General features: G+C 41.7%; 1 protein-coding gene across 2 annotated transcripts in view; it reads left to right on the forward strand.

Moving 5' to 3' along the window:
- CCZ1 (CCZ1 homolog, vacuolar protein trafficking and biogenesis associated) overlaps window positions 1-26,892 on the forward strand; it is a 108,676-nt gene that overhangs the window by 62,916 nt on the left and 18,868 nt on the right. For both annotated transcript variants that reach the window (XM_073591010.1, XM_073591011.1), the window contains exons 11-14: window positions 2,752-2,863; window positions 10,527-10,560; window positions 24,325-24,442; window positions 26,134-26,292. In XM_073591010.1, coding sequence (XP_073447111.1) covers window positions 2,752-2,863; window positions 10,527-10,560; window positions 24,325-24,442; window positions 26,134-26,292 — 423 coding nt within the window. The remainder of the gene's footprint in view (window positions 1-2,751; window positions 2,864-10,526; window positions 10,561-24,324; window positions 24,443-26,133; window positions 26,293-26,892) is intronic.

Raw genomic sequence — 26,892 nt, forward strand, 5'->3', positions numbered from 1 at the left:
ATGTATTGTTCATAAGGAATCATTTTTAGTTTTTTTTTTTTTGCAATTGCATTATCTTGCCTGTTTAACCGTTTCCCGACCAGCTCACACAGATATACTGCGGCAGAATGGCTCCCCTGGGCGAAATGCCTTATGGCTACATCCTTCCCTTTTTTTAGCCACCAGAGGGCGCGCGCGCAGCACCGGAGGAGCCGATGCACGAGCACCGGCACAGGGATTTGTGTGTGTAAACATACACAAATCCCTGTGCTGTCCGGGGAGAGGAGTCATATCGTTTGTTCCTACTAAGTAGGAAAAACAATATGTCTCCTCTCCTAGACAATTCTATCCCCATACAGTTAGAACACACTGAGGGAACACACAAGTAACCCCTTAATCGCCCCCTAGTGTTAACCCCTTCCCTGCCATTCCCGTGACATTTGCACAGTAATCAGTGCATTTTTATAGCACTGATCGCTGTATGAATGCTAATGGTCCCGAAAAAGTGTCAAAAGTCTCCGATCTGTTCGTTGCAATGTCGCAGTACTGCTAAAAATCGCAGATCACTAGATCACTAGTAAAAAAAAAAATAATAATAATAAAAATTACATCTTTCCTATAGTTTGAAGACACTATAATTTTTGCGCAAACCAATCAATATTTTTTTTTTTTTTTTTTACCAAAAATATGTAGAAGAATATATGTTGACCTAAACTGATGAAATAATTTGTTTTTTAAATACATTTTGGGGGATATTTATTATAGCAAAAATAAATATTGTTGTTTTTCAAAATTGTCACTTTTTTTTTGTTAATAGCGCAAAAAATAAAACTGCAGAGGTGATCAAATACCACCAAAAGAAAGCTCTATTTATGGGGAAAAGAGGACACAAATTTCATTTGGGTACAGCGTCTAACGACAAATTGTAAAAAGTGCTCTGGTCAGGAAGGGAGGCAAAATCTTCCGGGGCTGAAGTCGTTAAAAAAGCAATAAAAAAGAAAAAAATGCTAAATCAACCTTATTGAAGTTGCTTTTTGCATTACCTTTGACTTGCATGGGAAGAGACGCAGTTCTGATGCAAACTCCTGTGTACACAGGCACTTACAGTGCCTTGCAAAAGTATTCACCCCCCTTGGCATTTTTTGTGTTTTTGTTGCCTCACAACCTGGAATTAACATGGATTGTTTGAGGATTTGCATTGTTTAATTTACAGAACATACCCACAACTTTGAAGATATATATATATATATTTTTTTTTATTGTGAAGCAAACAAAAAATAGGACAAAATAATAGAAGAAGTCAATGTGCATAACTATTCACCCCCCTAAAGTCAATACTTTGTAGAGCCACCTTAGGGGTTGCTTTAACAGTGTGTTTGGGATCATTGTCCTGCTGGAAGGTGAACCTCCGTCCTAGCCTCAAATCACACACAGAGTGGTACAGGTTTTGCTTAAGAATATCCCTGTATTTAGCACCATCCATATTTCCCTCAACTCTAAACAGTTTCCCAGTCCTGACTGCTGAAAAACATCCCCACAGCATGATGCTGCCACCACCATGTTTCACTGTGGGGATGGTGTTCTTTGGGTGATGTGATTGGGTTTTGCGCCAGACATAGCTTTTCTTTGATGGCCCAGAAGTTAAATTTTCTCATCAGACCAGAGCACCTTCCTCCATACATTTTGGGAGTCTCCCACATGCCTTTTCGCAAACTCAAAATGTGCCATTTTGTTTTTTTGCTGAAAGTAACGGCTTTCTTCTGGCCACTCTGCCATAAAGCCCAACTCTATGGAGCGTACGGCTTATTGCCATCCTATGTACAGATACTCCAGTCTCTGCTGTGGAACTCTGCAGCTCCTCCAGGTTTACCTTAGGTCTCTGTGCTGCCTCTCTGATTAATGCCCTCCTTGCCCGGTCCATGAGTTTTGGTGTGCGGCCGTCTCCTGGCAGGTGTGCTGTTGTGCCATGTTCTTTCCATTTGGTTATGATAGATTTGATGGTGCTCCTAGGGATCATCAAAGATTTGGATTTTTTTTTTTATAACCTACCCCTGACTTGTACTTCTCAACAACATTGTCCCTTACTTGTTTGGAGAGTTCCTTGGTCTTCATGGCAGTGTTTGGTTAGTGGTGCCTCTTGCTTAGGTTTTGCAGCCTCTAGGGCCTTTCAAAAAGGTGTGTATATGTAATGACAGATCATGTGATACTTAGATTGCACACAGGTGGACATCATTTCACTAATTATGTGACTTCTGAAGGTAATTGGTTGCACCAGAGTTTTTTATGGGCTTCATAACAAAGGGGGTGAATACATACACACATGCCAATTATCATTTTTTTATTTCTGAATAATAGTTTTATGTATATATTTTTCTAATTTTACTTCACCAACTTATACTATTGTGTTCTGATCCATCACATATAATTCAGATTAAAAAAAATCATTTAACTAAAGGCTGTAATGTAACAAAATAGGTAAAAAGCCAAGGGGGTGAATAGTTTTGCAAGGCACTGTATTATACCACTTGCAAAGTGCATTCAAATTCTTGCCCATGTTCAAAAATGAAGCCAGTTGAAGTTCAATGTGGGTTCTGAAGTATGCTCGGCAATGGGAATGCAGCAGTTTGGATGCAATGCATGTTTTTTAGGGTGCAGGGTGCAGTGGCAGGTGTCCTATATCTCATATACTAATTTAAGAGTTTGGATTCAATACTATTTGAATATTGTATATAAATATTTACTAGTTTTTCCATTTCCATATTTTATGTTTAGATTCCTTACTGGACCTCTGAACCTCAATGACCCAGAAGCCAAGTTTCGATTCCCCAAAATCTTTGTAAATACAGAGCATGCGTATGAGGAACTTCATTTGATTGTTTACAAGGTAATATAGTCTACTTGATGCTCTTGCTTAACTGAGTAATTGAAGCAGTAATTAAAATATGTAAGAAAACTGTAAATGTATAGTCCTTTTTTAGTAGGCTTACAGTCTTTTCTTTACTTTTCAAACCCATTTCAACTTTCATTTTATTTGGCTTAATACATTTCAGGTGCATCAAAACAAAAGGTGTGCAAATTCTTACAATCTGTAAGTTACAAGAGGCTCTAAAGCCCGGTACACAAAATCAGCTGAAATCAGTCAGTTCGGCAGGAACCGGTTGACATTCGGCCCATGTGCAGCTGTCTGGTTTACAGAATCCGGTCTCAAAGTCTTCAGAAGAATGGGCCTGCTGGAAAACCGGCAAGCTCTGAGTTGCAGAAAGTCCTGATCTCCTGTTTACATTGGGCCTCTTGACTTCCCTCTGTAGGCAGTTTTACAACTGAAGGTTTAACACTACCTGTGCCCCTTAATGGACACCCAAGAAATAGATTTTGAAGGCTAAGCTCACGTTTTCCGACAGAATTTTACTTTTAGTAATAAATAGAAGCATTTTCTAATGTCTTTTTTGGCCAAGCCATCCCAATGTGCTTATCTCTCACTTACGTCGTCTATAGCAGCTTTAAAGTTTCACCTGTTTTTAAAATTTCTGCTTACATAATTTCCTGTAGATCATTTCAAAGCATCTACTGGCTTGCTGCATCACAGAACAGGGGGTGATGGGGCGTGTTTACCACTCCTGGACCACACCTCCCTCATTACTTTATCATCTCTTGTTTTATTTCCACCCACTTTCTGTACAATCTCCTTTAGATATACCATCAGCTATGTGGTGTAAGGACCTGCATGGTTTCATACAAACTTAATAGATTGTTCAGGTGGGTCTTCCTATTCATTGAGTAATCAAAAAAAAAAAGAGACTTTTTGGGCCAAATCCGCAAGAAAAACCATGGGTATAAACCAGAGAAAATTCTCCACTACCCTACAGTAGCGGACTATAGTGGCAACAGAGTGAAGACAACTAAAATAACATCATATTTATTATACATGGTGAAAAAGAATAAAAAGGGGTATCCTGCCCCAGACAAATGGGGAGGAATTGAATACTTTCCATCAACCGTAATTAGCTTACAAATGATCAGTATAATCAATCATGTGCATACAGTGAAATACAATCCATAAAATTATATATGTTGTAGGCTGGTGTCCATACGCTCAAAGTTTTGCCAACAGTTTGGCTTCCTCAGGACCCAGACACAGAAGCAAAATGGATTGCCAGCAAACACAGGCGGCCGATCATTTGTCCCTAAATGCCTCGGGCGGGCATAGGGGTACCGCCGGCAAGTGCCCAGGGCAGGAAGCCAAATCACCAAAATACTAATCCTCCATAGGGCTAGAAATGGAACTTCAGTATACACAAATTCATCTACATCTGGCCGCCATCACAAGGCCACCAAGACCTGTCAGGCCCCGTTCACATTTCTGTGTAACGGGAACTCGCATTCCTAGACACACTTTTTTTTTTTTTTTTTGACATTTTGGAGCGTTTTTGATCATCATTCACTTGAATGAACTTCTTTTGGAGCAGAGCGTGGTGCATTGTTTACTGTCCTTTTTGGTGCATTTGCCGCATGACAATCGCATGCCTGCTGCCCACGCTTGGCGTACCATTAAATTTAATGACAACGCAAGCATAATGCACATTTGCAGAACACTTCTGAAACACATGCGCTGCAAATGTGCACTATGCTTGCATTGTCATTAAATGTTAATGGTACGCCAAGCATGGGCAGCAGGCATGCGATTGTCATGCGGCAAATGCTCTGCAAACGCACCAAAAAGAGCATTCTGTGCGGTATGTCATGCATTCAGAAACGCACAGATGTGAATGGAGCCTCATGGTTCTCACATAAACACATCAGTTTCACTTTCAGGCCCCATTCACACCTAGCTCTGTAGGAACGCATGTTTTTTGGCGCTTTGCATAGGGCAGCCGATTGAATTACACGTGGCAAAGTAGCTCTTGGGACATTTTGGCATGTTGTGGTTTGCACATTTTTTACTGTATTTTGCTGTGTTTGTCGCTTGTTTCTTAACATGGCAAAATGGGTGCGCATTTTGCTGTGTTTGACACTTGTTTCTTAACACAGCAAAATGGGTGCTTTGCTTCTGCGTTTGGAGTGGCATTTACAATTAATGACTCAGAAAACTAGTTTATTTTAAATGTATAAAGGTGGCCATACACTATACAATCTGAGAAAGGTGATTACTGATTGCATTAGAAATGCATGAACCTGTAGAGGTAGGTGGGGGTGGGAGCGATCTCCTGGAGGAAAGGGAGCAAGTTCAGGTTGTGTATTAATGAAGTCAGCTACTTCCTTCTGCCGGTTTTTCCATCCTGAATACCAAATTCAGGGTGGCTAATGGAGGAATTTTCACCAGGACACTGAGGCTGAGGTTATGTCTGGTTTATGAAATAGAAAGCTTTTTTTTTTTCTACAAAAAAGGTACAGTAATGGTATATTGGTACACAGGGGAGACATTTGGGGGAGGGTGGGGGAGGGGGGGGGAGTATACTTAGCCTTTAAAGTCTTGATTATACTTTCTGCTATCAAAAATTAAAACAATTGGCTGTAGTTGCACTTTAAAAGTGGATCACTATATATACAATTTAACACCTTAGGTTTTGGTCTTTGGCAAGTAGTGTAATTGCACGTTTCCTCTGCTTTATTTGATCCTGCACCTAAGCCAGGAGGTGCCCACGCACAGGCCTATTGCCATATCATGACCAATAATCCCCCACTCAGTTTCATTCTGCTGAATATCAGTCATCTTGAATGTATTCAGATCAAAAAGAAAATTAAATAACCATATCCCAAACCCCTGTACCCACTTGGTTCAAGAGATAATGAAGCTAGTTTGACAGCTGCAATGGATTATCCAATAAGCTCAGCTGGCAGCTATAAGATGCTGGTGGTTTAATTTGAAGCTGCTTTTGGCTGTAAGCCTAAATGAAGCATCATGTTTAGAACTGGCAACAGTTGGCATCTGCAAAAGAGTTCCCACTTCTACTAATTGGGTAGGAGGGCTCGTATAGAAATAAGTTTACTGACAGTTTGCTTTTAGAGCCCATTCACACTGTCATACTGCATTGGTGCATGCATGTTAATGTATGTTGTATTAAGGCCGCCCATTCCTTTTACTAAGCTACCTAATGCACCAAAATGTAACAAAAAAGATGCTTGCAGCATTTTTAGAAATGCATCGCAACACCCATTACTGCATTGTGCTGCATTGTAAGTTTGCTAAGAAGGTACATTGGGGTGGCATTCAGATTGCGTGTTCCTGTGTGTTGCAGTAACACACATTTACCATGGTGTTAGTTGGCCCTTATGGTGTTACCTGTCATCTTGGACAGTGATGATATACATGCAAGGCCCGAATCACACTAATGTGACAAGCGCTCCGACTTTGGAGCACATCTTGTCAGAAGTTGCACCCCTAATTAGGGATGTTGAAAATAATTGGCGCATTGATGCATTGCGATTCAGACTTGAACATTTCTGCATCAATGCAGAGACCAGCTGAATTGCGATTTGCAAGATGAGCCTCTGCTCCTCTCCTTCCCAGTGGCGGCTTTAACACCTCCCTCGCCTATGTCAGTGAGGGTTGTGTGTAGCCGGCTGTGTGTTCTGCACTGCTTTCCCTCAAGATCCTTCTCATGGTGTGCAGACTGTGGAGTGTGCTTTTCCCACACAAAAGCCGCAGTGCTGGACTGGTCCAGCATGGCTTCCCGTATACCTCCTAGATGTCAGGCCGGTGCACCGGTGGTATAATATACTAAAGTTTCAGGCACGGCTGAGTAAAGGAGTAGAGCGGGAGGCGAGGGAGTGGGCAGTCTCCAGTCCACCTTACAAATAGACCAGCCTGTCACTGGGCTGGATGGGAAGACTGCGCCCTGCTCCAGATCTCCCCCATGTCTAGTTGTCTGCACAAGACACTGACAGCCGGGAGGAGCGATCGGGCGCTTCCACTGGAACCTGCACAGGAGGTATGGAGGAGGAAAAGGAAGGGCTCAGACATGCAATCCATTGATTTCTGAGCGTTCTAATCCCATCTCCAGTGAGGGATGGGAGAGGAGACAGATCGCCTCCTTGTATACTATACAGACCACAGGTGTGACATCCTCCCCTCTATCAATACATGACATAGTGTCCCCTCACAACACAGGTGACATCCTCCCCTCTATCTATACATGTTTACATGACATAGTGTTCCTTCTACACAGGTGACATCCTCCCCTATATCTATACATGTATACATTACATAGTGTTCCTCTACACAGGTGACGGATCAGTCCATGTACTAAATAAGTACTGTTGTCTGCTGTGTTCAGACTTTGCAAAATGCAGGGAGTGTCCTTCTTTTTTTTCTTTTCTTTTTTTTCTCTTAAGAGCAGATAAAAAAATATGAATAAATATTAAAAAGTATGAGTTCTTCTGACTGCTTGAAATTTTTTGATGAAAACCATGGGTAGTAATTGTGATGCATAGTGGAATCGAATCGTTGACAGGATAATCGTAATCGAATCCTGAGACCAGTGAAGATGCACATCTAGTTCTAATTGGCGCACTTAAGTCTCTCAGACTTAGAAAAGAGTTCCTGTACTACTTTTGGTCCTACTTTGGTACGACTTGCATTAACTTCTATTAAAGAAGTCGCATGCAAGTCGCGATTGGATTTGGCTTTAAAGTTGCGGCAGTCTGAACCGGTGCTAATGGGAAAGCAGTGGAAGCAATAAAAAGCCTACCCACTCAATAGGAATTGATAAACTCACACCTTCATGAATGCTGACTTAGTTAATAGCTAATTTCCCCAATATTGTAAGTGGATCTTCTGTACTGCCACCACTGTTTATATGCCTATTAAATCTGTCTTTTATACATTCTGAGAATGTATTACACCAGAACAAGTTTGCAATTTGATGAAGTCATAACTACTTATTTCTGGTCATTTGTTCAGAAAGCAATAAAGCCAGTTTAGCATAACTGGCAGGCAACTTTCATTTTCTGAAAAAGATGAGCAATGGTAGCCCCCACATTTCTGTATTTATGCATATACAAGATAACTATAATACATTGTTTCTTAGGACCCTGTGAAAATCTCTGGTATATACAGTATCTCACAAAAGTGAGTACACCCCTCACGTTTTTGTAAATATTTTAATATACCTTCACTGAAGAAATTAAACTTTGCTACAATGTAAAGTAGTGTACAACTTGTATCACAGTGTAAATTTGCTGTCCCCTAAAAATAATGCAACACACAGCCATTAATGTCTAAACTGCTGGCAACAAAAGTGAGTATACCCCTAAGTGAAAATGTCCAAATTGGGACCAATTAGCCATTTTCCCCTCCCCGGTGTCATGTGACTCGTTAGTCTTACAAAGTCCCAGGTGTGAATGGGGAGCAGGTGTATTAAATTTGGTGGTATCGCTCTCATACTGGTCACTGGAAGTTCAACATGGCACCTCATGGCAAATAACTCTCTGAGGATCTGAAAAAAAAAATTGTTGCTCTGAAACTGAGCTGCAGCACAGTGGCCAAGATCATACAGTGGCTTAAGAGGACAGGTTCCACTCAGAACTGGCCTCGCCTTTGTCGACCAAAGAAGTTGAGTGCACGTGCTTGGCGTCATTACTGCAGAGGTTGAAGAGATGGGGGGGTCATCCTGTCAGTGCCCAGACCATACTCCGCACACTGCATAAAGTTGATCTGCATGGCTGACATCCCAGAAGGAAGCCTCTTCTAAAGATTCTGCACAAGTAATCCCGCAAACAGTTTGCTGAAGACAAGCAGACTAAGGACATAGATTACTGGAACCATGTCCTGTGGTCTGTCTTGCCTACAGTCAAACATGGTGGTGGGAGTGTCATGGTCTGAGGCTGCATAAGTGCTGCCGGCACTGGGGAGCTAGAGTTCATTGAGGTAACCATGAATGCCAACATGTACTGTGACATACTGAAGCAGAGCATGACCCCCTTCCTTTGGAGACTGGGCCGCTGGGCAGTCCAACATAACGACCCCAAACACACCTCCAAGACGACCACTGCCTTGCTAAAGAAGCTGAGGCTAAAGGTGATGGACTGGCCAAGCATGTCTCGAGACCTAAACACTATTGAGCATCCGTGGGGCATCCTCAAACAAGAGGTGGAGGAGCGCAAGGTCTCTAACATCCACCAGGTCCGTGATGTCATCATGGAGGAGTTAGAGGACTCCAGTGGCAACCTGTAAAGCTCTGGTGAACTTGATGTACCCAAGAGTGTTAATTTAAGGCAGTGCTGAAAAATAATGGTGGCCACACAAAATATTGACACTTTGGGCCCAGTTTGAACATTTTCACTTAGGGGTGTGATCACTTTTGTTGCTAGCGGTTTAGACATTAATGGCTGTGTGTTGAGTTATTTTGAGGGGACAGCAAATTTACACTGTTATACAAGCTGTACACTCACTACTTTACATTGTAGCAAAGTGTAATTTCTTCAGTGTTGTCACATGAAAAGATATAATAAAACATTTACAAAAATGTGAGGGGTCTACTCACTTTTGTGAGATATTGTACATACACAATTGTTAATGTCAGATCACGTTCCCCCAAAAAAGTAGAAATGAGCTGTAGCTTTTCGGAAACTCAGTAGGGAACAGTGGAGAATCGCCCAGATTTTTCCAAGCTGAGAACTTTCCGAGCACTCTTGATGGCCTCTGTTGAGAACAACTATTCTTTTGTTGGCCAAACTGTCAAATGCAAAAACAATTGTTTGTTGCCTATTGCATTGGGTAAGAGAGTCTTCATTCTCCAAGGCTGCATTCACACCTGAGTGTTTTCAGCTTGTAAAACGCTCATCTCAAAAGTTTAGAAATGCCCAACAAGCAAAATCCCATTCATTTAAATGGCCTCTGCTCACATCTGAGTGTTCTGTCACCTGAAGCTCAAAAAAGTACAAGAGCTTCTTTTTGGGCAGATTACAGGCATTTTCTGCTTTTTTACATTGGCCTTTTGACCTTTACAAAATCGTGGCAAAAAACGCTGTAAAATTTGTGGCAAAATCGTGATTAAAAATGCACGACTTTCTGCCTGAATGCAATAAGCTCAAGTGTGAATGCACTGGAGTAATAACAGCAGGATATGATTGGTTGCTGCACAGGATTATTTTCTGTCTTGCATAAGTGATACTGTGAAATCACTTGCGTAATTGTGCCTCTGCCATATCCAATATAAATAATATTAGTTGCTGTTTAAGCCATATTGTCATTTGGGATTAGTGGCCCTTTAATCTTCCTGCTCAGCACAGTACGGTAACTTTGGCGGGAGAAGGTTTCATGTTGGCCGTGTCTGGAATCAACAGCTGTATGTCACTTTGCAGATTGTATGACATTGCCATCTAGACAATGAGTGTGAATGAGATGCCATTGAAGCCAACTCCTGGGACACTCCTAAGCTTTTGTTTCTCTTCATGATAAAATTAGAAAGTACAACATGGATTCCCCTGACAGCATTGTGTGTAATGAAGATTTAATTGTTATGGTGCATCTAGCCAGGAGAACAGATGGCTTAGTGGAACAGTAACATTTCTCTAAATGCTAAACAAGATCTTATTTTTCATTGCAGGCCATGAGTGCCTCGGTGTGTTTTATGGTTGATGGTGAGTATAAGCCTCGCAGGACATATAATGCACCCTTACACAAGGCATGTTTGTTCATTAATTGATGATCACTTTTTTCTTTTGGGTGATATAGCCTATACTAGAAAACCATTGCTTAGCGGTTATTTTCATTAGCCAAACTCGCGAGAAACAGGAGTTCAACTAATGAGTTCCTCCCATTGCATTTAGCATGTTATTAAATGTTGTTGGTAGTGATCTTCATACATTATTCTAACTGAAAAAGTTTGGACAAATGTACGCATTTATCCAGTCTGCGCAAATGTTTCCGATATTTTCTCTAGTATTATTATTTCCAATGATCATCAGCTCCATCTTGTAGTCAAAATGCGGTATAATTTCTGATTGAGGTATTTTAGAATCGTTCACTGCATTTGAGCCACTAGAAAAAGCTGACAATCATAGGAAATAATGGTATTGGAGAAAATATAGGTGACGCTTGTGCAGCCTGGACAAATGCTTGCGATATTCATTCAACAAACGTTTGACCTCATCCGATTTATGATTCTCCAATTTGTTGGCACACATTCAGCATGATCATATGCTGCAAATAGCACAGGCTCCTTAATAGCAATTATTTTTCCCAATGTATGGGCATCTTTACACATAATATCTTCTTGTACACAACAGGTTTAACTTGCAGGTATAATGCTGAAGTCTTTCAGTTTTTGAGTCTTATTTGAAACATGAAAAGTGCTGTAACCCACTAAAATGTTTATCTATCATTGATCTGACTTTGACAACCTGAAATTTGCTTGCAACTGTTTTCCACGCTTTTTAGAGCACCTTTGACCTTTTTGCTCTTCCTTACTGGATACCTTGCTAGGATAACCTGTCATGGCTGTCAATCTGAAAATTCTAGCTTTCTGGCTGTCCTGATTACCCTGTAGCTTCAGTTGTTTCAATTCACTTACCTGGAACAATCATGTAGATCTAAAGTTCTGACTTCACTGGCTGCATACTTGTTCTTGGTTAGTGTAAGTGAATCTATAAAGTATTGGACCCTGAGGAAGCCGGGAAACTAGCATTTCCAGAAGTAGGCAGCCTACATATTTCTCTCAGTATCAGTTTCCCTTAAAGCAGTCTTATACTTAAACTGACCCTTTCCCCATATCCAAATCCCCATTCTGAATATTTTACAGAAAAGCAAAACAAAAAAAACCCTTGCAATATGTCCTGCAGAAAATGCTGCTTCTCCAACCAGGAACTTGATTGGGGTCCCCTGTGTAAGTACTGAATATGCAGAAAGGGTGCCATAGTGGAGACGGTTAACCACTTGCCACCCAAGCCAATGCTGACACTTGTCTCCTACATGTAAAAATCATAATTTTTTTGCTAGAAAAATACACAGAACCCCCAAATATTTATATATATATATATAACGCCTTTTTTTTTTTTTTTTTTTTTGGAAAAAAAAAAACACGTTCTTGAATTAAAAAAACAAAACAAAAACAGAACATTTACACCAATTTTTTTGTATAATGTATAAAAGACATTACGCCGAGTAGATGAATACCTAACATGTCACGCTTTAAAATTGCACACACTCGTGGAATGGTGCCAAACTTGGGTTTGAATGCCGATTGCATATACGGGCGTAACATATGTATGCATTTGCTGCTGCATGCGAGCATGAGGGGACGGGGGCACGTTAAAAATATTTATTTTCTATTGTTTGTTTTATTTATTTTTACACTTTCCCTTAATTTTTTTTTTCCTATCACTTTTATTCCTATTACAAGGAATGTAAACATCCCTTGTATTAGATATAGGGCATGACAGATCCTCTTTCCTGGGAGATCTGAGGTCTAGAAGACCCCAGATCTCTCCTGTCAGCTAGAAAGCCTGAGATACAAAACAAAAAATCGATCTCAGGCTTACCGGCAAAAAAAAGGCAGTGTTTACATCTGCCGATGCCGGAAGTGACATCTGGTCCCCGGCCAGCTCTTTGGTACACTACCGCCGGCAGATACATTCTCTGGCTCCCCGATCTCACGGGTGAGAGCGGAGAAGTACCAGAGGGCAGGGGGGAGGGGGAAAGTCCCCTCTCGCCACCTGTAAAAGCCATCAAGCAGCTAAACCTCTGCTATGATCAACCCGGGGGGAAGTGGTAAAAAACAAAAAAAAAAAAAGACCAGCCTGGCTCACACAGACCCATCCCCCCCCCCCCCCCCCCCGCCTCAGGGCTTGTGAAAGATATGACTTCAGCAGTTCCTGAGCTCAGACAGTTCTAAAATATTTCCACTGTAGATATCTTAGCACTACACAGTATCAGTTTGTGCAGCTTAGCCCTCGTTTGTACACCCATGTGAGGGCTGTGGTTTTGGCTGCAGGAAGCCACAGGTGTTCTGTGCATCCGCATGTAGACAGTCCCATTCATGTCAATTGGGATGCAGAAGCTGCTCGGATACAAGCGCTGCTCCTAATTTGAAATCTGTCCCCAAACGCAGACTTTTGGGAGCAGTGGCTGTGTCCTTGCAGCTGCTGCACCCCAATTGACATAAATGGGACTGCCTGCACACGGATGCATGAAACTCTTGTGCTTCCTGTGCAGGCAAAACACTGCTCTCACACCTCGGATGTAAGCTTAAGTATGCCCATGTGAACAGGATCTTAAAAAATGAATATCACCATATTGTGTAGTTGCAAGCCCCGAGGAAGGTGAAGTGTGCGAGCCCCCGAAACACGCTGGCCGCCTTCTTTTTTTTATTTTTTATTATTTTTTATTTTTTATTGCTCTTCATCCAGTGATCTGTCTTTCTGGACTTATTACAACTGGTATGTGCCCTTGCTGTGTTCTGCATATGTGAAACTTCTACATGCCCCTTCCCTGTTTTGGGGCTACTCTTGTAGCATGGGAGCAGCCTCACCGAAGCAATCCAGCTGAATAATTAGGGAGGTAGTCCTTCATGATTCTGGACAATAATGATAGGAGATCTTGAGCCTGTAGCCGTGAATGTATTGCAGGACTTTCTTTCATGTTATTTATGAATGTAAGGAGGGAGGATTGCCAAACTATTTGTATAGCCTGAAAATATAAGGGCACCAAGCCATGGGGATTGGTCCAAATATACATTTTCCCTGCAGAACAGCCCCCAGAAGCCTGTGCATCAGCAGCCTGACTGTAACTTTGCAGGATTTGAATGAGAAACTCTTCTCACTCCTGTGATGCTGGCAGTGAGTCTGCAGTGTCCTAGAAATTGGCCAGGACATGTCAACACTAATTGAGAGTTTTTTGGCCAGGCTTCTGGGAAATGAGGAGTGGAAATGACCTATAGACATGCACCTATATTAAACAACATTTTACAAAAATGCACAATGTATTTTAACCCACTGGGCCTATATGTGTGCATAGGTTTTTCATAAAGGTGTACTTGGCCTTTAAAGCGTTTGTAACCCTAAAAAAAAAATTTGGATCCTGTTACTTTAAAGCATGTTATTCAGAATAATGCTTGTGCTCTGTAAATTGCCCCTGTATCACCTAAAATACCTGGCTGATCCTGCCTGGTGCTCCCCTCCCCCCTGTAAACTGACCACAGGGCTGCTGAGCCCTGACAGTGGTCAGTTTTAAGTGCCTCCATCATCATCAGCTCTCCTCTGTCCTCTCTCCCCCATCCTCTTCGCCCCCCTCCCCTCCCTGTCAGCTAGTGACAGTATTCCCCCCCCCCTCCTGCTGCAGAAATTACAGTATAAATTACATGCAATCCTCTCTGTTAGAGTCCTATGCTCCAGTGTATGCGCTTTGAAAAAAAATACGCCCATTGCTACCTGAATTCACAGCACCGCTCGGCGCTTACGTGACTCCTCGCTGCTCCCATTCTCCCTGGCTGATGTCTCGGCTCTCTCCTCTTCTCTTCCTCCTCCTGACTGAGGTCAGTAGGGGATTCTGGGCCCATCCCCATCTAGCTGTCAGATCGGGAGAGAGAGCAGTGAGGAGTCACGTGAGCGCCAAGCGGTGCTGTGAATTCAGGTAGAAATGGTCCTATGGTGCAGTGTATGCACTTTTTTACAAAGTGCATACACTGCACCATAGGACTCTTTCTAACAGAGGTGATTGCATGTAATTTACGAAGTGGCTTAACAACCACTTTAAGAAACACTGTGAAGGTGAATCAGATTTGATTTAGACCTTGCTTTCTTTAGATAGTTGTTTTTTTTTTTTTTAATCCCAAATTTAACAACTCCCAAAATGTTTTTTTGGAAGATGTAAAGAACACAGAAATATAATTTGACAGGTTTGGACAGAATCTAATAGGTTACATTTCCCAGTATGAGCGACATATAACAGATCAGCCTGCTGTCACAGTGCTGTTAAACTGTTTGACCCTCATCACCTTTAGAATCAGTATAGAACTTGACAGCACTGTGTGTTTTTGCAACTCTGCCCTATAACAAGCTTGCAAATACCCTGCTGTGTTTCCCCCTCTCTCCTTACTCCATGTCAGCATGAGCACTTGGCTCCTGGTTTCTGCTGAAAGAGCTGTATCCTCCTCCCCTGTTCCTCTTCAAAACCATGGTGTAAGGAGATAGAAATGGAATGAGATACAGAGGAGACTTCTACTTCAACCATAAAATACATGCACTAGAAAATTCCATTCAGTCAGCTCACTTTTCCAAAAAAAAAAAAAAATAAGTCTGGTCAAGAAGTGGTCGACCTTTTGTATATATTATATGCAGACTTTGACCTGTCAGTTTCGTCAAACCTCATTCATTTATAAGTAATCACAGGTGGGCTCACCAAAATGCATTTTACAGCTCTAACAATAAGAACTGTAGAATTAAAGATTGCCATGGAATGTCTCTGCTCTCCTGCTGCAGCATTTCCACAAGCCGAGGGAGTCCCCAGCAGTTGAGCTGACTTAGGAACTTCAGATGCAGATATGATGGAGTTTCTGGATGATCTATTTATACTACTGGGATGAATTACTACCTCTTTGTAGCTAAGAGGATTGGGTGCCTTGGGGACTTTGAGAGATGCTGGTAGAAAAAAGCCTTGTGCCTCAGATAGGTGAAGAGATGTAGTTCAGACTTAAAGTTGCAGTAAAGTAAAAAATGAACCCTACGGATAAGACTACAAAAAGTCTTACCTGCAGGTGCCTTTAAAAGCAGCTTGAATTTTTGCTGTTTAGAAGGTACTGGCATTGGCCTAAGCCGGGGGTGTAATTGGCGCATGTGCAGTACTCTATGCATACATGGAACACTGAGTGTGCCGTAGATGCAGACATTGCTGTGACACTATGGAAACTTGCTTGCATAGGAGTGACATCATTGCAGCCTGGCTGTTCAAACAGCCAGAGTGCACAAAGATGGACGTCTGCAAGGCAAGTCTGTCATAATGTGCTAGTATGCAGTACATACTAACACATTATGGCATTAACATGCAGGGGGTCATTTAATTTTGTTTTTTGTAAGTTTACTTCCACTTTTATGAAGAAACTAAACTCACTGACTAAACTGTTTCTCAAACCATTACATTCCGGGCATGCCGTGAATGGTATCGGTCACAGTTACATGTGCTTTCAGGGGAAATGTCATGCCATCAAATGGCTGGTGTCATAACTGGTCACATGTGCAGTACCAATGGCAACTGCACATCAAATAGAGGCTAAGATGGCAGCCTCCTTGGCTGTAAAGTATAGGAGGGTTTAGTTCTGCTTAAAGCTGGCCAGACACAGCTAGATTTTTATTTCATTTTTATTTTCAAATAGATTTTTATTGATATTTCACTCAGACCTGTCACTTGAATGGAATCCCAGATGTAATAAATGGGTTTCATTACGATATGTATGTTTTTTCCTGAACAAAAAAACTTATTTAGAGTTAGACCCCTTTCACACCGAGCCGCCTATAGCGTCGGCGGTAAAACGCCGCTATACTAAATACATAGACTGAGGGCCAACCTGCCTGGATACCAATTGAATTGATTTTTAAGGAAGGGGCTTACATTTCATAGGTATTGGTAGATCTAAAGAAGATTATACAGAGATGTAACATTCAGATTGCAAAGTGTGTGGCTAGCTTTAGATTTTGCAAGAACTATTTTAAGGGTCTGCCTGACTGGGTATAAATTACATGGATTGTTTAGGTAGGTTCCAACACAACATAGTATTTTTCTAAATCCTAAAGAACTTTGCAATCAGTAGAAAATGTGTGGGCAGTTTAAGATTAATATATTAGTTTTCCCGGTGTGTAGGCCACATGCTAACAGCCCTGACATCTAACATAAACAAAAGGGGGCATATTTATAAAGCAGTGAATGAAAAAAATAAAGCAGTTGTTACCCCAATAAAAAAAAACACATGCTCCTGTCCCTTTAAGGCACTAGCTATAGCATAGTGCTTTTGCCTAGTCAATTGCCCCTTTGTATCTTCTATGGTACCTGGTTGATTCTGCCTGGTCCCGACTTCCCCTCATGAGCTGACCACGTTTATCATAGCTGCTGAGCCATGAGATCGTGGTCAGGATATGTGCCTTGATCATTTAGCTTCTGTCCTGTGCATCTGTGTGTCTTTGCAGTTCCCCCTCCTCTCTCCCTGTCAGCTCCATAGTGTGTAGTGAGAACACAATCTCACGGCACCTCCCCTTTCCTCTCCTCTCAGCCCCTCCCCTCTCCTCTAGCCTTCATTCACTCACAATACTGCTTGCCTAAAACAGAAGGGGAATCTTGGCCCCTCCCACTTGGCTGTCTTAGATCGGGATACAGAGCAGGGAGAGGAGGTGACCACAAATGAGCACAAAAAAATAAGGTATATAGCAGTGGTTCTCAACTCCTGTCCTCAGGACCCCCTAACAGGCCAGATTTTAAGTATTACCTTGGGGAGATGCAGACTAGAATACTGCAACCCATGAGCAGCAAATGATATCAGCTGTGATGTATTTCAGTTATCTCGCAAACCTGGCCTGTTAGTGGGTCCCGAGGAGAGGAGTTGAGAACCACTGGTATATAGGATTAAAAAAAAACACACACACACTGCTTAATCAACAAACATATAGAGGCTAGATCAATTTTAGCCATTTGAGTTTACAACCACTTTAACAATATATTTACTGCAGGCCAAAAAAATCACTTGTCATTTAAAGCACATGCACTAGGAAGATGCATCTGCAATGAATATTTGAATGTCACATTCACTGGTTACATAGTTGGTGAGGTTGAAAAAAGACACAAGTCCATATCAAGTCCAACCTATGTGTGTGTTTTTATGTCAGTATTACATTGTATAGCTCTGTATGTTGTGGTCGTTCAGGTGCCTATCCTAATAGTTTTTTGAAATTATCAATGCTCCCCACTGTAACTACTGCCTGTGGTTGAGAATTTTACATCCTTATTGCTCTTACAATAAAGAACCCTCTACGCAGTTCAAGGTTAAACCGCTTCTCTTCTAATTTTAATTTTTTTAATTCCCTTTCGCTGAAAAGTTTTATCCCTATTGTATCGTGTGTACAGTACGGTATTTGTACATTGAAATCATATCCCCTCTCAAGCGTCTGTTCTCCAGAGAGAATAAGTTCAGTGTTCGTAATCTTTCCTCATAACGAAGGTCCTCCAGTCCCTTTTTTAACTTTGTTGCCCTTCTCTGGACTCTCTCCAGTTCCAGTACATCCTTCCTGAGGACTGGTGCCCAGAACTGGACAGCATACTCCAGGTGCAGCCGGACCAGAGTCTTGTAGAGTGGGAGAATTATCGTTTTATCTCTGGAGTTAATCTCATTTTTCATGCATGCCAATATTCTGTTTGCTTTGCTTGCAGCAGCTTGGCATTGCATGCTATTGCTGAGCCTGTCATCTACCAGGATCACCAGGTCCTTTTCCATCCTAGATTCCCCCAGAGGTTCTCCCCCTAGTGAGTAGATTGCATTCATATTTTTGCCACCCAAATGCATTATTTTACAGTTTTCTAAATTAAACCTCATTTGCCATGTAATTGCCCACCACATTAATTTGTTCAGATCTTCCTGCAAGGTTTCCACATACTGCAGAGAAATGATTGCCCTGCTTAGCTTAGTATCGTCCGCAAATACTGAGATTTCCACACCAGACCATTCTGAGTAATCCCCATTTATCACTACCCTCTGAACTCGCCCCTGTAGCCAGTTTTCAATCTATGTACTCACCCTTTGGTCCATGCCGATACACCTTACTTTGTACAGTAAACGTTTATGGGGAACTGTATCAAATGCTTTTGCAAAATCCAGATACACCACGTCTACGGGCCTTCCTTTATCTAGATGGCAGCTCACCTCCTGATAGAAGGGTAATATGTTCGTTTGGCAAGAACGATTCTGAATCCATGCTCATTACTGCTAATGATACCATTCTCATTACTAAAATATTGTATATAGTCCCTTATCCCCTCCAAGAGCTTGCACATTATTGATGTTGGGCTAACTGGTCTGTAATTCCCAGGGATGAATTTTGGCCCTTTTTTAAATATTGGTGCTACATTGGCTTTTCTCCAATCTGCTGGTACCATTCCAGTCTGTAGACTATTCGTAAAAATTAGGAACAATGGTGTACCAATTACTTAACTGAGTTCCTTAACCACTTCCCACCCACTGGCCGTCAAATGACGGCTGGGCAGTGTGACTCTCGTTCTGGGTGGACGTCATATGACGGCCTCCCAAAATGACCGCTCTCGCACCCCCCGTGGGCGCGCAGCTCTGTGATTGCGGCCGCGCAGTGTTGCTAGGACACGGCGCTACCCCAATCTGTGTAAAGGGCCGCGGCTCTTTAACCATGTGATCAGCTGTGTCCAATCACAGCCGGTCCCATGTAAACATGGAAATGCCGGTAATCGGCGCTCCTTGCCTCACACTGACAGTGTGAGGAGAGGAGAACCGTTGATCAGCGGCATCTCCTCACAGAGGACATCTAAGGATCTAATCAGGGCACTGATCATCAATGCCCTGATTACAATTAAGTGCCCACCAGTGCCAGAACTGTGTGCCCACTACTGCCAGCAAACAGTGCCACCTATCAGTACCCATAAGTGCAGCATATTCGTGCCACCTCATCAGTGCTGCCTCATCAGCGCCCATCAGTGTAGGAGAAAAATTACTTATTTACAAAATTTACTGATAGAAACTAACAACTTTTTTTTTTTTCAAAATTTTTGGTCTTTTTTTTTTTTAGGTGAAAATAAAAAACCCAGGAGTGATTTAATAGCACCAAAAGAAAGCTCTATTTGTGTTAAGAAAATTATAAAAAATTTCACATGGTTACAGTGTAGCATGACCGCGCAATTGTCATTCAAAGGGTGACAGCGCTGAAAGCTGAAACGGGCTGAAAAATTGGGCCTTAGGCACTGGTGCTGGTGCCACAACACTGCAACCCCTCACAGATACTCTAGTTGGAACTAGATTTCCATAATTTTTATGGAAATCTCAGATCCCTTCAAAGACTGCCTAAGCTGATGCTGAGCGACTACCCTGAGTAATTATCCTCTTCCTCCTCAATGATCACGCTGATGGCTTGTAAGAAAATTTTTGGTTCTGGGCGCCACCACCAGTGCTTAAGGCCCAATTTTTCAGCCCCTGTTTAACAGGGGCATGTAATTACAATTTTTGATGCAATACTTTGCAGCAGGGCTCGTTTCTGCGTTCCAACTAGAGTATCTGTGAGGGGTTGCAGTGTTGTGGCACCAGCACCAGTGCCTAAGGCCCAATTTTTCAGCCCCTGTTTAACAGGGGCGTGTAATTACAACTTTTGATGCAATACTTTGCAGCAGGGCTCGTTTCTGCGTTCCAACTAGGGTATCTGTGAGGGGTTGCAGTGTTGTGGCACCAGCACCAGTGCCTAAGGCCCAATTTTTCAGCCCCTGTTCAACAGGGGCATGTAATTACAATTCTTGATCTAATATTTCACAGCAGGGCCCGTTTCTGCGCCCACCAAGAGCGAGTGAGGACTTACAGTGTTGTGGCACTAGCACCACCACCACCAAAGGCCCAATTTTTTTGCCCCTGTTCAACAGGGGCATGTAATTACAATTCTTGATCTAATATTTCACAGCAGGGCCCTGTGAGGGCTTACAGTGTTGTGGCCACAACAACACCTAAGGCCCAAATTTCTGCTGAGTATATAGGGCTGGGTGTAACAAGATGTCCGCTGCTGGCTTACTGCAGCCGAGTGCAAGGTGTACCAAGATAGCCATTGCAGCATACTTAATAGATGTTAAATGACATGAATAATGAGAGGCAAGGAAGGATTTTGCAACGCTATATGCCATATAGCATTGCAAAATCCTTCCTTGCCTGTCATCATTCTTGTCATTTATTATGCAATTGCCAATCAGTGCTGCATTTGAGTGCCCATCAGTGCCGCCTATCAGTGCCATCTATCAGTACCCATAAGTGCTATCTATCAGTGCCATCAGTCAAACTGTCACATGACATTAAAAAAAGTATCGGTATCGGCGAGTACTTGAAAAAAAGTATTGGTACTTGTGCTCGGTCTTAAAAAAGTGATATCGGGACAACCCGACTTATTAATGTTAAGTTTTTCAAGTCTATTTCTAATTCTATCCTCTGTTAGCCATGAGAAGGGTGCTTCCAGTGATGTGTCATGAGGATAAACATTTCAGTTTTGGTTACTGAAGCCCCCGTTTCCCTCGTGAAGGCTGAGGAGAAGAATAAATTCAATGCCTTCTCCATCCTTAATAACTAGATTCCCTTCAACATTCTTTATGGGGCCAATATGATCTGATCTCCCTTTCTTACTATTTATATACTTAAAGAATTTATTGATTATTTTTTTATTATTATTTTACTCTCCTCCGCTATGTGCCTTTCGTGTTCTATCTTAGCTGCCCATATTGCACCCTTACGTTTCTTGTTACATTCTTTGTAAAGTAGGAATGCTGATGATGATCCCTCAGCTTTTGTACTTTTTGAAGGCCTTCTCCTTTGCTTTTATATGCATTTTTACGTTGGAGTTAAGCCACTCAGAACTTTTATTGGCTCTTTTAAATGTATTTCTCATTGGGATGCACTGGCTAATATCCTTGTTTAATAAGCTCTTAAAGCATAACCATTTTTCCTCTGTGTTCTTTGTTGCTTATATTTTATCCCATTTAGTATCTTCTAGCAAGGATCATAGTTTAGCGAAGTTGGCTCTTTCGAAATTCAGTGTCTTTCAGTGTATTCCGCTTATGTTTCCTATTTGTGTGATTTATACTGAAACTAATTGACCTGTGATCGCTGTTTGCTAAATTGCCCCGTATTTCCACATCCGTGATCAGGTCTGTATTGTTAGGAATCAGTAGGTCTAATAACGCTTTGTTTGTTGGTGCATTTACCATCTGACCCATGAAATTGTCCTGCAAGACATTTAGGAAATGGCGAGCTTTAGATGAATGCACGGTTCCTTCCACCCAGTCTATGTCTGGATAATTAAAATCCCCCATTATGACACTTCCCATCCTTCCCGCTAATCCAAACTGATAGGAGGTCCGCCTCCCCCTTCTCCCTCTGGTTAGGGGGCCTGTAGCATACGCCCTGTATTACTATCCCCTTAGAGCCCTTTCACATGAAAAGTGCCCGGGCGTCGGCGGTATTCACTGCTCCTATAGCGCTGCAAAGAAGCTGCTTGCAGTACTTTTTGTGACGCCCTGCCAGCGCAGCGCCCCAGTGTGAAAGCACTCGGGCTTTCACACTGGGTTTGCAGCTGAGGCTTTTTTCAGGCGCTTTACAGGCACTATTGCGCCTGAAAAATGCCTCCAGTGTGAAAGGGGTCTAAGTTTCCTCCCTTTGTAGCTCTACCCATAAGGATTCCACCTCCTCCCTTGCTCCATTAGTGATGTCGTCCCTTACATTCACTTGTACATCTTTTTTGATATACAGGCATACCCTCCCCCCCTTTTTTTTTTTTTTTACCCTCCCTATCGTTGCGGTATAGGGAATACCCTTGAATGGTTGCCAGCCAATCATGAGAGCTGTTGAACCAAGTCTCTGAAATTCCCACAAAATCTAAATCCTCCTCGTACAACAGTAGCTCTAGTTCTCCCATCTTGTCCGCCAGACTCCTTACATTGGTGAGCATGCCACGTAGTCCGGACGCATGCTATCTCCTTATTGGGTGTTCTGAGGTTGCAAATAGGACTTGTTACTGTACTTACCTTGGGTTTAGGTGCTTTTGTCAACCTACCACTAATGCCCCCAATACTATCCTCTGGAATTTGTTCCGCGCTGACTATCTCTACCTCTGGACCCTCCCCTCCCTGTTGTCTAGTTTAAAAGCCCCTATAACTTGTTGGCCATCTTCTCTCCCAGCCGATCTGCACCTTCCCCATTTAGGTGCAGTCCGTCCTTGCTAAAGAGCTGGTAACCGACTGAGAAGTCGGCCCAGTCCTCCAGGAATGCAAACCCCTCCTCTCTACACCAACTCCTCAGTCACTTGTTTACTTTCCTAATCTCCCACTGCCTTTCTGGTGTGGCTCGAGGTACCGGTAGTCTTTCTGAGAATATTACCTTGGAGGTCCTTTTCCTCAATTTTAGCTCTCAAGTCCCTAAAATTGTTTTTTAGGACACTCCATCTTCCTCTGACTTTGTCATTGGTTCCAGTGTGCACCATGACAGTCGAATCTTCCCCAGCCCCTCCCAGTAATCTGTCCACCAGATCCATGATGTGCCGAACCCGAGCGCCCGGTAGACAACATACACTTCAGCGCTTCAGTTCTTTATGACAGATTGCCCTCTCTGTTCTTCTAAGAATTGCGTCCCCTACCACCAGAATCTCTTTCCTTTCCCTTGGCTTTACTCCCACCCTCACTGGAGGAGTTATTCCCCTGGTTGCTAGGGGCATCACTCTGCTCCAGCAATGCTGGTCCCTGACTGGTTTCACCAACGTCACGGGCATACTTATTGGGATGTTCTAGCCCAGGACCGGCCTCCTTGGCACTTTCCCCTCTACCCTTCCTGACTGTCACCCATCTACTCTGCTCTGGTGCCTGCCCTTCTTTATTTCCACCCGCCTCTGTGCTGGCTCCTGCCGACACCTGCTGGGTACGATCCCAACTCTCCTTTAGTGTGGAGAGTCTTTTCAGTGTTGACAGTTGCTTCCCTAGATTCAGAACCTGAGCTTCCAGGGAAACCATGTGCTTACATTTTGCACAGCAGTATTCACCCTCGATTGGATGATCAAGGAATGCATACATGCCGCAAGATGTACACAGAATCGCATCTCCACACCCGCCGGGCATTGTACCCTCTAATTTAATGGGGATTGGGAATTATACTCTGTCCAAATTAACTAACCACTAGCTTCCTGACACTAATACCCACTAATACACAGGTACTCAACACACACACGTGCACCTACAGCACTCATGTACTCACAGCACACTCTCCCCAAAAAAATGTTACAGAAACAATGCAACCTTGCATTCTTTTGGGTGAAATAAACAAGGATCATGGGAGATTTTAATCAGCTGACATCTTTTTTTTTTTTTTTTTTTTTTTTTTTTTTAATGGTTGGTAAATCTGCCAGCTGTTTTGCACTGCTGTCAAATGCTCATGTATTTGGATAGTAATGTTGCAATTGCTGGATCCACCATAGTATTCCCAAACCAAGTATCAGTTGTATGATCTCCTTGTGTTTCAGACATAGGTTTGACCATAAATGGATGCAATTGACTGAGCTTTAGTTGTATAATATACATAGAAGTGACAATTAATAATCTTTGTTATAAAATCTTTGCTCTGATGGAGGTAAAGCCTATGTGCTTATTTATTTTCGTTCTACCTTTTATAGCTTCTGTGCAACTAACGCCGGATTTCTGTAGAAAACTGGACAGTCTTGTAGGACCTCAACTAACAGTGTTAGCTTCAGACATCTGTGAACAGTACAACATCAACAGAAGAATATCAGGGTATGTAACAATGGACTTTGATCTGGGGTGCTATAATGAATAGACATTTGCTGATAGTGTCATTGGCTATGTTAGCCTCTCCCACGTGTGCTATTTGGCCCGGCATTATGATAGGTAGCCCTACTGGCCTTTAGTAACATGTAGGAGAGGCAGTTTAGCTAGTGCTCAACAGCATGTGAATGTGCTTACCTTGCAGGTTTATAGGGTTCTTGCTGAGTTTGATGCACAGAGGGTGGTGGAATCATACATTTTTTTTTTTTTTTTTTTTTTTCACACTCATGTAAAAATCTGAATACTTGAAACCTCCAAACATAATATATTTTCTGAAAGCAGTGGCCCTGTAGAATAAATTGGTGGCAGTTGCAATTTTTTATGCCAAAATATTTATGCAGCGGTTTATCAAATGCATATTTTCAGAAAAAAAATACATTAAAATGAATTTTAGAACACATAAACACAATATAATACTCAATTTGCTTGTTAAAATATGAAGGATGGTTTATGTGGATTTACTTTTAATGCTCGCCAGATTGCCGAGCATGACTCGGTGAGGAAGGTTACTGTGTTCGCATTCTCCCAATGATATATTGTATACTTATATTTATAACATCCACTGTTACCATGCTTAAATGTTTAATGACCTTCAATATTATGTTCAGGTGTCTTTTTATCCGCTCTTCACACGATACAATCTGGAATCTCAAGCTTTCTCAACTATGGACTTTAATTTTAACGATATGCTAAATTCGGAAGCTAAGCTATATTTTTTTTTTTTTTCTTTTATCCCTTTGTCAGGTTTTTTTTTTTTTTACGCTATATATGTTGTAACCATCTCACTGTTCACCTAATCTGTCTGATTTAATTTTTCTTAATAAATTCTTTTGTAAAAGAAATTATAAAAGATGGGGTTGCACGGAGTAAATAGATACCAAACATATCAAGACTCAAAACTGTCCATTAAATGGCCGAAGACTACGGTACCTAAAATACTACAGATGCTGTAAAAGCCTTTACAGCTAGAAATTAACCATGAATTTTGGCCCTTGAATTGTTACTCTCACTCCAATGTTTGCAGTTACATGTGTGGTGCAATTGCCATTTTACATACACATGTGAAAGCTCTACACATGGGAGGATAGGGTGCTTTAAGATGTATTGCATTTTTTTGCAGTTAGCCCCTTGTGATAGCAATAAAGTTAACAGGCCTCTTATGTAATCGCATGGGCAGGTGACAGGTTCTTATGATGTAGTCTTTAGGCACCCCCAGTGTGTCTACTTCAGCAAATCAAGCACATATTGAGCTTGATTAGCTACTTCACCAGCTACAATAGCTGGGGAATTGCTGCTCTGAAATCAGAAGTGATGAAAGGCATGTCCGTCTCAGCTTCAAGTTTTGCAGAGGAGATAATGAAACTGATTTCCTCACACTTCTCATGGTACTTTTTATTGAACAGCCAATCGCTGGCTGAAGAAAATTATACCAGGCTCTTGATTGCAGACATGAACTTTATTTTAATCACTTAAAGTCCAGGATGTTTTAAAATAAGCTAAGGACCACGAGTGGTTAAGTTGCATCACTTTGTGGTTTTGCCGTTTGTATTAATATGTTAATTAGAAGAACTAGCATGGTCTTGATGTGATGTTTCCCAAAATGTCTTTCTCAGAAGTAACTTTTTTTCTCTTTGCTTCAGGTCAGAGAAAGAACCACAGTTTAAATTTATTTATTTTAACCACATGAACCTAGCAGAGAAAAGTACAATACACCTCAAGAAAACCCCCAGCGTCTCACTGACTTCTGTACAACCAGAACTAATGAAGATACTTGGGGACATTAATAGTGATTTTACAAGGTTTGTTAATTCAGGGTTTCTACCCATTATTATTATTATTATTATTATTATTATTTTTTCAGGTACTTGTATAGCGCTGTCAATTTATGCAGCGCTTTACATATATATTATACATTTACATCAGTCATATTCTGGTTAGGGTGACTTGTCACACCTTGATTTAATTTAAGCAATCTGGGTCACCTTAATGGAAAGTTGTAAGGAGAGGAAAAGGGAGGCTGCCATAGCAAATGATTGTAAATGAACCCCATGCAGACCGCTATACATCTTTCATATATTTAGCAAACTTTTTTATATGGTTCACATACAGTATATTGCACTTACTCCACTATACTAGGGCAGGATGGTACTCACTACTGAAGACTACATACCCACTGCCATATTGCGCAATTGTTCCATTATTTTCAGCAGACAGCTACTATAAGTTTCCACCTGCTGTTCATCCACACAATCCAAGTGCTGCTGTGTGAGGATTACAGGATGCTAATATTGATAAAAAAGATTGCTAGTTTTATTTAACAATTTTAAAATGATTGACTATTTTAATGAACACATACATGAATTAAATTGTGTTTTCACGTGTGCATGGAGTTGAGCGTT

The sequence above is a fragment of the Aquarana catesbeiana genome, linkage group LG06 (genome assembly GCF_042186555.1).
Source record: "Aquarana catesbeiana isolate 2022-GZ linkage group LG06, ASM4218655v1, whole genome shotgun sequence".
Classification (NCBI taxonomy): Eukaryota; Metazoa; Chordata; class Amphibia; order Anura; family Ranidae; genus Aquarana; species Aquarana catesbeiana.